At 41.4% G+C, this 12602-nt stretch overlaps 1 protein-coding gene across 1 annotated transcript in view; it reads right to left on the bottom strand.

Annotated features, from left to right (window-relative positions):
• Positions 1-678: 678 nt before the first annotated feature.
• The window catches only part of LOC124798489 (cytochrome P450 6k1-like), a 116705-nt gene continuing 104781 nt past the window's right edge, over positions 679-12602 (bottom strand). Inside the window, exon 8 of the mRNA XM_047261927.1 lies at positions 679-916. Coding sequence (XP_047117883.1) covers positions 750-916 — 167 coding nt within the window. The 3' untranslated portion in view covers positions 679-749. The remainder of the gene's footprint in view (positions 917-12602) is intronic.

Raw genomic sequence — 12602 nt, 5'->3', positions numbered from 1 at the left:
CACATCTGTGAGGTAAATGCCCTTCACAGGAAAACGTGGTACCGACGCCATAAAACGGGAACTGTGGAACAATGGAAGGAAGTTATTCGATGAGTCTCGTTCTCACTTTTTCCAATTTCTAGTCTAGTTTACGTCCCAAGAATGAAACAAGGCTGGGCTTCGGTGATGACTGGGCAAGCCATGTCGTGGTGTTCTATGGGCCCCACGGCTACTCTGCAAGGACGCAATACCGCCAAGGATTAGGAATGATAATGTGTGGTGTTTTTGGTGTTTACATATTTTTGACCACACCTGTGTATTGTATGTATCACTATAAAGTTACTAACAAAGTATATTTTTGTGTAATGTGTTAATAGCGTTATATTAAAGTGCCTCTGAAACAAGGAAGTTTGTATTTCCCTCTGTGAATGACAGGTGTTTTAATTTACTATCACATATTCTATTCAAAGTGATTCATGAAAGTACAAACGTACTCCTAAAAACAGTTAACAGCGTCGCATACGAGTATGTATGATAGACACTGTATCATCACGTGGGAAGGTAGGATCCTGTACAGATGTGCATTATTTTGAAAACAAAGAGCCGACTTATACTTCACTCTCTTAGTAAAATAGTGTATTTTATCATTATGTAATTTAATTTTAACATATTGCAACAATGTAGAGCTAAAAGAGCAACTTGATAAGCTCTGAAACCATCTACAGCATTACTTTGATATGATATCTTGGATCCATTCAGTGTGAACGTCGTTAGAATCTCTTTTCAAGTCGTAGCTGGATGCCACTTTTAGGCATCAGTATAATGGACATAGAGCTGTACTCGAGGTTCGTCACCGTTTTGTCCGTGGTCCGAACGTTGTACCTCGACAACAGGTAAGCGAGTCCCACCTTGACTTGCAACAGACCGAGCCTCATACCTGAAATAGAAAGACAAGTAACGTAAGGAACCTGTGTATTAGGTAAGACAACAGAGTGGTTAACTACATCTCTATGTTACTGAAAACTGAGAAAAAGATGACGAGAGATTTATTTTTCTTCCAATGCACCTCCGTGTTCATAATACGTGTCACTGCGTATCTACAAGAAAGACAATTGGACAAATATCAAACATTTGAAAGTAAAACTGATAAAACGGGAACGACAAAGTCGCTGACATCAATAATAATGAAAAAATCACCATATACCGTTACTTCATTTCAAAAGGCTTCGTAATTTCTCAAAGAACGGGGAAGGTGAAGCTTGAACTTTCCCATCTACCGTATATCGTATAGGAATGCAGCAGGGTAACGTTCTTGACAAACGGTGGTATTTCTAGGGGTGAACACCTCGTCGTTTTCAAGGTACGAATCCAACGAGAGGTCGCCGTTTACTGCATATGTGCTGTGAAAACGATGCAGTGCTCAGCTATCGAAATATTTGGCAGTCTCGAAGACGTTATTTGGCTGCAGTCCCCTAAGTCACTTGAATATAGACCTCGGTCATCAGCGGAAACAGCAGCCTATGGAATAGTTTGAGAAATACAGGCTGTTTCAGAGAGAGCAATAAATATTTTACAATGTAGTTCTTCAGACTAATTCGAATGAAACATGTGTCCAGGTTTTATTGGTAGCAGAGACACAGCTGTTGGAATATAACACACACAAATACGCACAGAAGGTACTGGACCAAGTAAGGGCAAGTGACATAGTTCACATCTGATTTTCATAAGCCCATCTGCAATTTCATTGCACTTTCTAATCCTCTTGACAACACCACGAGTTGGTTTTCTGAGGTCGTCTTGGCGTTTATTTATAAAGGGAGCACTATTCATAATCCGAACAGTTAATTAGTCTATTGTGTTTACTTTGTATCTGCAATCTTTGCATTCCAACTATTTCCATAGGCATAAAGCGCTGAAACATTGTTGGTCAAGGAACTTGATCATTTCTATCGCTCTATCTGACACTCAATGTTGGATTTAGATTACGTGTCACTTGACGACTATAATGGTAGGGTCCCCGTCATTCTGGAAGAGCATACCCATGCTTGCAGCCAAAAAGGACCTTTTTCAATAATGACAGAAGCTCTCTTTCAGGGAATTGTAGCTAATGGGGCCTGTAACGGGATGCGTGACGCAAGAAGCCCAGTTAGCTGATTGTCTCTAATGCCACAACACACATTTACAGAGAAGCGTTGTTGAAAATATGGATTCACGACGGAATGTCGGCTTTCGTCGGTCCACCGATGTTACGGAGGAGTGTTACTGGTAGCATCACGAATAAAAATGGCTTCAGCAGCAAACAATTTTGGTGGCAGTACTCGGAGATTTGTAATTAGCCAACCACAAAAGTCCAATCGTCTTCCTTCATCTCTTTCTCTGATAGGTCGAATCTGCTACAAATGATAAGGACAGAGGCCGTGCATACGCAATGTCTGCCATATGTTTGTTTGTGGAACGCCGATGTGTATAGAAATTTTGCGTAGGCTTGTTGAAGTATTACGTTCTACCTACTGAATAATTTATAAAATGTTTTGACCGTTGCGAATATGGACAACAATCAGCTTTATAAGAGAATGAAGACAATGAAAATTTGTATTGGATCCAGACTCGAACCGGGATTTCTCGCTTATCACAAGCGGTCGCCTATCCGATCATGACTCACGGCCAGACCGGAACATCCATAGTTATGTCGTCAACTGAATAATGTTTTCTACTTCATTTACTCTCTGTTCATTTACATTTTCAGATGAAAAATGAGTGCTGCGCGCTGCACCAGTCTCACACAGTTAGTTAAAACACGAGTAAGCACCCGTGAATGCAGTTAGGAAATCGTCTACCATATTTTTTACAAGCTGCAGCAATGTTTCCGTTACAAAACAATACATAAATACTACACCGGCATACATCACATTCGTAAATACGTGCAGCGTCAACCAGACAATAAATCACAGTAACAAAACAATTCAAAAATTCAATTGCCTAAGCTCAAGCACAACTTTACGTCAACATCAAAATTAAAAAGAAAATCGAAAAAGAAAGTCGCAGCTACTTGAATACCGACCCGCGAAATGAAAACTTATCTCCGTAGTCATTTGTATCTCACTAACCACCAACATTACACACATGTTACATGGAATATTGTATTCGAATCAGTCTATGGTACCAGCGCCTAAAATGTTTACTGTTTCTTGTGAAACTCCCTGTATAGCAAATCGCGCTGGCTAGAGCAAGTAAACCAAACAGGTTCATCTTTTTCTCACATTCAGTACATTTTAATGAGTTACAGTTAACGTAAAACAGACATCAGACATTTCAATTTATTCCAGTGTTCCGTAATTCTCGTAATACCGATACGTGTGCCTTAAGTAATAATTTTCATACATAATAAACATTATATTTTTACTTTTCGTATTACTGACTTACAATGCATTAACATCATCATCATTATCATTAGCAGTAGCACCAAAGTGGCACACAGTGCTGCATACAGGCCCGCTCTGCGCTTCTTCGTGCCTTACAGTCTTCACTCACAGGCCTCTACACATTTGTATCTATGCAGTCTGCCCACCTTACATCAGGTCGCGACCCCTACCTTCTGGCATGTCCTGCAATCCAACTAAAGCGTCCGTGGTCTATCTGCCAGCCGGCAGCCGCATTAGTGGCACCATTTCCTACCTATCGCTATTTTGTTTCCATTATAGCCTGTTCTCTGATCATTTTCTTCACTTTACTGTCTCTCCAAGCAATCTGGAACAGCAATCGCTCCATTCGGAGCTAAGAAGCACTCGACTTTCGAATGGTTTCCGCATCTAAGCTCCATCTCTCAGTTCCACAAGACAAAACTGGTAACACATGCCGATTTCTAACTTTGCATTACAGATAAAGTGGAAGTTTAATTTTCAAAATTTTATTTACTTTGCAGGAAGCGCTTCAGGTCAACTTTTACTCTTCTGCTCTTTCTTGGCTGTGCGTCCAGTCGTCTTCCTCAACAGTGATAGATAAAATAACACAAAAACTGTACCATCTTCTTTTCGATATGCCGTTTATGCATTATTTATGTATTATTACAGCTGATTTTACGTACATTTTTAAACTTGCTTAATTAAGGTATTTCATTAATTAAATGCACTAGAAACAAACATTGCAATTTCATTAGAAAAATTAACGGTGGTTCAGTTACGTTCCATTTATCCATACTCCTTGTTTTCTCAATTTACGGATAAGATAATTTACTCAGGCGCTGTGTCTTCGGAATCTTTAGCGGCTACATGACTGACTAAACTGTTTACGGTTTAGAAGCCTCGTCATTTCGAAACGAACGGCTTGTAGGCCGAGAAGAGTTTATCCTTGCGCTGTTGATAATTTTGGTGATATTGCGTCTCCCTGTTAGACTCCTCTTTTAGTTTTGAACTTCAAACTATTTTAATGAGGTCTAATAGAAACTGTTGCCTTAATGTATATATTCTTCAGTAAGATAACTTAGTTTGAATCAACGTCTTATTTCTCAAGGGCTCTCAGTAGAGGTTTTATTGAAAGCGACTGAAAAGCTTACTCAGAATGTACGAATCCCAAGCGGGATCCTACCGTAACTCACACTTAGTGCCCTTTCTACAGTTTCGTTCACAGTTTCTGAATTGTCCATTGCATTACATTGATTTCAAAAGTCAACTTTTTCCTTTGAGTGATTAAAATTCGCTGTTCTTTACTGTATTGTTGGCGATGATTTTAATGAATACTTCGGCCTGGAGACTGCTAGGTCTCTTCCTCGACATCCATACTCCGCAAGCCACATTATGGTGTGTAGTGGAGGGTACTCTGTGTACCACTGCCACTCCCCCACCTCTTTTTTTTGGTTCCACATTCGAATGATTCGCAAGTAGGACGATTGCATTGCACGTAATCCTCTGTGTCAGCTCTAATCTCTCTAATCTGGTCTTCAGTCTTTTCGTGAGATACCCGTCGCAGGTAGTAATGTATTGGTTGACTCTTCTAGGAACGCACTCTTTCGGAACGCTAACAGCAAACCGCACCATGATACGGAACGTCTGTGTCTCAGCGTCCCCACCGGAGTTCACTGTGCATTTCCGTCACGCTTTCACACTCACTAAATGGACGTGTAACGAAGCGTGCTACTCTTCTCTGGATCTTCTCCATTTCATCTATTAATCATATCTGGTGCGGATCCCACATTGACGAGTAGTATCCAAGAATCGGTCGAATGAGTGTTTTGTTAATATTTCCATGGCTGATAGACTAAACTTTCCGAGGATTCTTCCAATGACTGTGTCTGGCATTTGCCTTAATCGCGATCAATTTTATGTGATTGTTCCACTTTAAATCACTCCCTACTCATGCTGTTAAGCTGTTAAATATATTTTGGAAGATACTGCTTCTAGTGACTTCTGCAATCGTGTAGTCATACAATAAAGGATATTTCTTTCTCGGTACGCGCAATACGTTACGTTTGTGTATGTTGAAGTCAGTAACCTCTCCCTGCACCGAGTGTCGGTCCTCTGCAGGTATGCCTGCATTTCGCTACAATTTTATGCGCCGCGACTACTCTATACAACAGCATCAGCAGCGAAAAGTTTCATGGAACTTCCTGTGTTGTCCTCTAGGTCATTTATATGTACTGTGAAAAGTAATGGTGCTATAATACTCCCTTGGGGCACGCATGAAGTTATCTGAAGACTTCTACGCGTCCAGAATGACATGCTGAGTTCTGTTTTAGATTAGATTTATTTTCATTCCAATTGATCCGTAGTGAGCAGGTCCTCCAGGATGTAGAACATGTCAGAAAAACAAAAATACGTGACAAATATTTACAATTGAAACAAATAAGCTAAAGTACCTTCCAAAGTTCCCAAGTGCAATGATCGGCATTTTTTTAATGAACACTATATGAAAGGATCATTTTACAACACTTGTTTACTAAGGTCGCATTAATGCACTGAATTTAAAATATTGAAAAAGTTGTTTTTTATTTATAAGATAATAAACTTATGATAGAAATACTACAAGACTTATTGACAGTGAACACATTACTGCACTGAAATGGTGCAGAAGTTAGATTGTACTTTACACACACATACACACACACACACAAAATCTGGAAACTCTTCAACTCAGAAGGCAGGATTCCGCCAGCTCGTGTTTCGTTCATAAGACGGCAGTGCGGAACTGTATCGAATGCCTTCCGGAAGTCAAGCAAGACGCCTGTATATACTGCTTTCTCGTGGATGATCAGAGCGGTTTGGGCTTTACACGATCGTTATTTTCGGAATCCATGTTGAATGGCTCTAAGTACTGTGGGACTTACCATCGGAGGTCATCAGTCCCCTAGACTTGTAACTACTTAAACCTAACTAACCTAAGGACATAACACACATCCATGTCCGAGGCAGGAGCGCGGTTCCGGACTGAAGTGCCTAGAACCGCTCGGCCACAGTGGTCGGCGGAATACATGTTCACTTCTACAGAACAGGTTCTAGGTCTCTGGTATTTCATGTCTTGTCTGCGTCCCTTCTCAATACATAATGATTGTTACAACACAGTTAAGTAGACTGAAAGTATTCCCAGACTGAATAGAAGAACTTTCTCACAGTGAAAACCTTCAGCCTGGATTTGGAAATTTACAGTTTGTCAGGAAGAGCCTTGATCTCTTGTGGGAACCTGTTTGAAATTATCGTATATGGAGCAACCAAAAAGTTTCCGTTCGAACCTAACCCCTTGCTTACATATCGGTGCTGATATACCGACTTCGGAGTCGGGCTGAGTTGCACATACGCTGCAGCAATTGCTCCAAATGGAAAGTTTTTGATGGATCCTTACAGCAGGCCGCTCGCCGGCCACTTCCGTTTCCGGCACAGGGCCCGCATGCAGAAAGTAGTCTGAACCACTGCTGGCGGCGCTTCTCCTCCGAAGACAGTCATTTGCTGACATTACAAATACATGAGCTGTCAAAGATCGTCGTCCTGGTGAAAAAGTTAGCGATACTTGAAGGTTCAGAGTGACAATATGGCGGTTTTTGCGAAAGATATTCATGTCTGTATTTGGAACGCCATTGGCGTGTATGACAAGAAACTTGAATTAAAGTATTTCATGGCCTGCCACAAAATCGTTGTCGTTCTATCTGAGACTCGTATTTAGCTGTCCGAAATATTGAAGCTTAGTTATATGGTGGGCTACAACCATGACAGACCCCACGGACGTGGCGGTCGCACAGTTGTATACCTTCGCCGCACCATTACACACCGGGAAATAGTTCTTCTCACTCCTCATGGTAAGACCTTTATAGGTGGTGACCGGAATGCTAAGCATCACACTTAGCACTCCAGTAACACCAGGTCAAAAGGAGTGGGATTTTATCGATTGGAATAGGACTTACCTGTTAGTCCTGGAAGTCTGGTGGCGTACGGAACCTACACATATTCCGTACCCCAGCCGCCAGCTCCCGAACGTAAAGGACTTTGTCATCGTCTCTTTTTTAGGAAAAGAGCAAATTATGATCACGGTCGTCTTAAAAATGAGCACAAATACCAAGAAAATGTATAAGAAGGAATTCTTTGCTTTGGTAACAGTAATGAATATGAAAGCTGGAGTATACACAATCAGTTTTTGTATTTAGGTGCTGATCTGAAACGAAATACCTGAAGAAATCTTGGTTTAAAGAAGGATAGTTCTTGCTTAGAGAAACTGAGTGATAGTAAACAGCATTTAGGTAGACCTTGTCGAAAAAGTTCTCGTCACTGGCTCTAGGGGCGATGTATCTGAGCTATAGGATAGAACCCAAATGTGACACCAGGCGCTGTGAGTTGTGTTTCCTTGATGGCCGGATTGGAACGGATTTTACTCAGCTTCATGAACTCAGATGGGTAGATAATTGAAGGATAAGTAGCGCCTTTGATTCCTGAAGTTTACAGCGACATTCGCGTCCGAGTGTGAGGTCACCATCAGATGCTAGCAATATGGGCCTCGACTAGGCCGTAGCCAGTCCGAACTCTTGTGGTATAAGAATTTCTCAGCGATAGTATTTGGCCAGAAAGGGAAGAAATTTGGTGGTGTACAGTTTTTGAGTACCATATCGTGCGCCAGTACCTTGAGTTTAATCCAAAATCTCTCCACAGTATCTCAAGGTGTGAGGTCATGTGATCTTTTTGACTGTAATCAGGCCTTTGGATGGGGACATTACGTTTATTCATAGAAACAGAAAGCTGCATTACAAAAGAACTCAACTGTGTCATACAAATGATATAGAAACATACTTCATCCAGTCAACAATATGAAGAAAGGTTGCAATAAGACACTTCTGCTAGGATCTTGCCATGGAGATTGGAGTAGGATTTCGACTTTAGAAGAAGATGTGGAGTTTGAGAGAGAGAGAGAGAGAAAGAGAGAGAGAGAGAGAGAGAGAGAGAGAGAGAGAGAGAGCTCTTCTAGCCATGCAGAATGGAATAGTACACAAGTTCATGTCATTGGGCCACTACATCAGCAAGGTCTTACTGGCATTGCGCTGTTCTTATCATATCTTGTCTAGAGTGTACCGCGAGCACCTCGTTTCAATGTAAACCACAATCACAATAGTCTACTGCTTTGGGTCTAAGCGTATTGAGGACTGAGGACTGGGGTCACTGACGATTTTAATGGTAGACAGACAGAATACAGTGCAAGAAGTCTCTCGCCAAATCAGTAACGGACAACAGACATATAATTCAGAGCTATTACCTTGATACAGGGCAAAGAAGCCAGCGCCAAACACTTGTACTACTGCTGAAGGTAGACCACAGGGCACAGAAGCAACAGGGAATTCACGATTGTACACCTGAAACGTTGAGACAGGTCATCTGTAATGCTGAGCCGCGGTACACAGCACACCGAAGATGATCCGTACATTCAGTAAGACAATGTTAACATCTCCTTAATTACGAAATGTGTTATGAGGGTTTGCTGGACACACCGTGGGCATGAGAGCACTCGACTCCCTCCCATCCCATCCCTTTATCACTGGATGATCTAATTTCAGTACTGAACAAATGTCTGACGACATTAAGCGAGAAGGCCATGCCTTTGACTGTCTTCTGACCACTTTCCATGCTTAGCATTATTGGTGATTCAGCGGTGATATTACTGGAAGGCCTTCCAATGCCGTCGCTGTCTCTTGGAATGGAGGAGAGTGTTATACCTGGAGGATACAGTACCTAGGAACGCATGATGTTTACCGGTCGGTGTTTCACAGAATCACTTGATGGAGCGTGGACTAGAGACCACACTAAGCAGTTTCCGGCTTGTACTACTGTATTTGTTGTTGTAAGGCACTAGTTGGTGTTTTGTGCACTTTTGTAACTACAATGTATTCTACATACACAAGTTGCGTGTAACATCCACTGACGGAAGAAAATTCACAACAAAAATATGTAATTAATGTAGAGTGATGAATTTCGGGACTGCATTTATCGAGATTGGCAACGGCCTTGCCGCAGTGGATACACCGGTTCGCGTGAGATCACCGAAGTTAAGCGCTGTTGGGCGTGGTCGGCACTTGGATGGGTGACTGTCCAGCCGCCATGCGCTGTTGCCATTTTTCGGGGTACACTCAGTCTCGTGATGCCAATTGAGGAGCTACTCGACCGAATAGTAGCGGCTCCGGTCAAAGAAAACCATCATTACGACCGGGAGAGCGGTGTGCTGACCACACGCCCCTCCTATCCACATCCTCAACTGAGGATGATACGGCAGTCGGATGGTCCCGATGGGCCACTTGTGGCCTGAAGACGGAGTGCTTTTTTTTATCGAGATTAACATATTTAAGTGGTTAACATTGCAAGACCATAAATTAATACTGTAAGTGCGAGATAAGCCATTGCAAATGTGAAATTTCGGTACATTAATGATCGGTGTAACCGCCAGAATATTGAATGCATGCATGCAAATTTGCGTGCATTGAGTTGCATGGGCGCCGGATGTCAGTTAGTTGTACGGAGTTCCATGCTTGTTGCACTTAGTCGCTCAATACAGGGATGGTTAACGACGGTTGTGGTTGACGCTGGAGCTGCATTAATAAACATACTGAACCACGAAACTTGAATAAATAACATGAACAACAGTTTCTTAGATGAGTTTTCTTGAGTTATGAACCATGTAGGGCTGCTCCTGCTCTTGAGAGGCACTTTGTAGAGCTTGCTGTGTTACAACAGCGGTATGTGGACGAGCGTTGTCCTGTTGGAAAACACCCCCTAGAATGCTGTTAATGGTTAGCAGCACAACAGGTCGAACCACCAGATTGTCGTACAGATTTGCAGACAGAGTGCATGGTATTAACACGAGAGTGCTCCTGCTGTGAACTGACAACGGAATGGTCCAATCCGACATGTCGAAACTTTCCCTGAAATATTTTATGCAGGAAGATCCTCTCAAAATTTGAGCTTCTCAAACGAACTAGGAGTACCAACAAAAAAAAAAAAAGTTGAAGGTTGCCAAATTCAGTAGCTCGGCAGATGGCTGGAGAAATGTACAGCTGTACTGTAGCTGTAGTAGACTGCGCATGCGCAACATGACAGCGGCATATCCTTAGTTGACAGTACTTCGGTAAGCAGGTAACACGACTCGGCGCGATCGCAATTCGTGAAGCTAATTTTAGTTTTTGTTGATAGTTTCTCTGAAATATTTGTCCGCAGTTACTGCCCAATCAAATCTGCAGTTGCTTTTGCGGTAGCGTAAGTGTTAAAAATGGAGTTTAAACTTATTCATTGCGTTTAACACTTAATGTTAAGCAGCGTGAAAACCCGGTTTTACTTCGTAAAATCTGACTGTGAAATGTATAAATGGATGAAAGACTTACACAAAGTAATAAATAAGCGTCATAAACAAACTCGCAAAACTGTGAAATCAAAACTGTTACAAAAATTTATTGCACAGATTGGTCCCACAAAGCCCCGACACCCGCATTAATAAACATACTGAACCACGAAACTTGAATAAATAACATGAACAACAGTTTCTTAGATGAGTTTTCTTGAGCTATGAACCATGTACGGCTGCTCCTGCTCTTGAGAGGCAATGCACTATTACCGATGGAAGTCTTTGAGACTGGACCTTCGAATTGGAACTGAAATGAACACTGCTGATCTCACGTCTTTTTCGATCTTGTTGAGCAGATTCAAGACACCATACAATATAGGAAGTCACAAAACAACGAAGTTTACGTCAAGTAAACGTCTAGAGAAGGTGCCATTAATTCATAGTTGTCGTGAAGACAAAGCTGGATGTTATCCCTACATCTGATGTATCTATCGGCAATCGGCCAAGCTTCGTGGAAGAACTGCGAGCAAACCATTTCGAGGCGAAGAAAGACAGTTTTTTGTGTAACTGCTTAATGCTATGGCACATTCAAATAGAACAGTGGTAGTGATAAGTATGGGTGGATTATTGTTTCCACAGCTTCAGGAACCTCAAGGCATATTACGACCAAACCATAAAGGAAAGGATCGTTCGGAAGCAAAAATCTTGCAACAGGCCTATCAAAATCTGGAAAAATAGGAAAGAATAATTTTTAACATCTCATTCAAAATGGTTTCTAATCAGTTGCAGAAATTAATTCATAGCTTTTGTTGCACTCTTGGCCTGGAAATAACGATACCCGCCTTTCAGGAGGACGACGAAAGGACTGTTGATACAATTGAGATTCCACCAAGAACGACAAGCGTGAGTCTCGAAAAAAATATTTTTTCGACTGTGGAAAGTATTTTTAAGGAAATTGTCGGACAGTATAATTGCCGATATCTCCATGTCATTTGAGAATTACCAGGAGAGCAGTATTCTTAAATTTCGGTCATTTATACACTGTCAGTCTGTTTCGGAACGTTTTTACGGACTGTGCACTGTCAGTTTGTATCGGCACAGTTTTATGAACTGCTTAAAGTATGCTCGGCATGCAGCACAAAAAGCAGGCAATGGCGAGGACCATTTCTATGTCTTACTCCATCGCAATTCTGTCTAAATAAAACTAGTAATTACTGTGACGTTTCCCAAAGCATTAATTTTTCTTTCGCCGGGTGTGCCTGATGTATGGAAAATGTTAGTTTTCGTCATTCGAATGATACTTCGCTTTATTGTGACGACTATGTGAAATGAACAAGGAACTGTTTCAGTGTTACTAAAATATACATTATTCAAAAATTACAATAAATGTGCTACAGGAATTGTAACAAAATGATGTATGTGGAAGAATTATTTCGTTTCAAAAAGTTAAAGTCACGATTGATGGAAGTTGTCTTTAAGGTAACAGCAAACACTGCCTTGATTTATTATCCTCTGCTAGTCACCTTGAAAGAACTACACACGCAACAGTTCAGCTGTCAATATGAACCGCCTCTTATTCAAAATATTAATGACACGTGACATTTTTTTTAATGTTTCACGTGTTACAAATTCGTTTGTCACTCCGCAGCGCTATGCTCTCTTCTCACAGCCGATCGTGCGCTAGGCAAGCGGTTCTTCGTGCGACATAAACGAATAACTTCAACAGTTTTGGAAAAAAATATTTGGGTGTGTCTCAGCAGCTAAATGATGACAGAGCATTTCTTTCATTCCGTTCTTCCTGCAAAAAAATTTTCAGGGTGGATTTT

The sequence above is a fragment of the Schistocerca piceifrons genome, chromosome 5 (genome assembly GCF_021461385.2).
Source record: "Schistocerca piceifrons isolate TAMUIC-IGC-003096 chromosome 5, iqSchPice1.1, whole genome shotgun sequence".
Classification (NCBI taxonomy): Eukaryota; Metazoa; Arthropoda; class Insecta; order Orthoptera; family Acrididae; genus Schistocerca; species Schistocerca piceifrons.
Note: the sequence above shows the minus strand (reverse complement) of the source record. Positions and strands in the feature narration are given on the sequence as shown.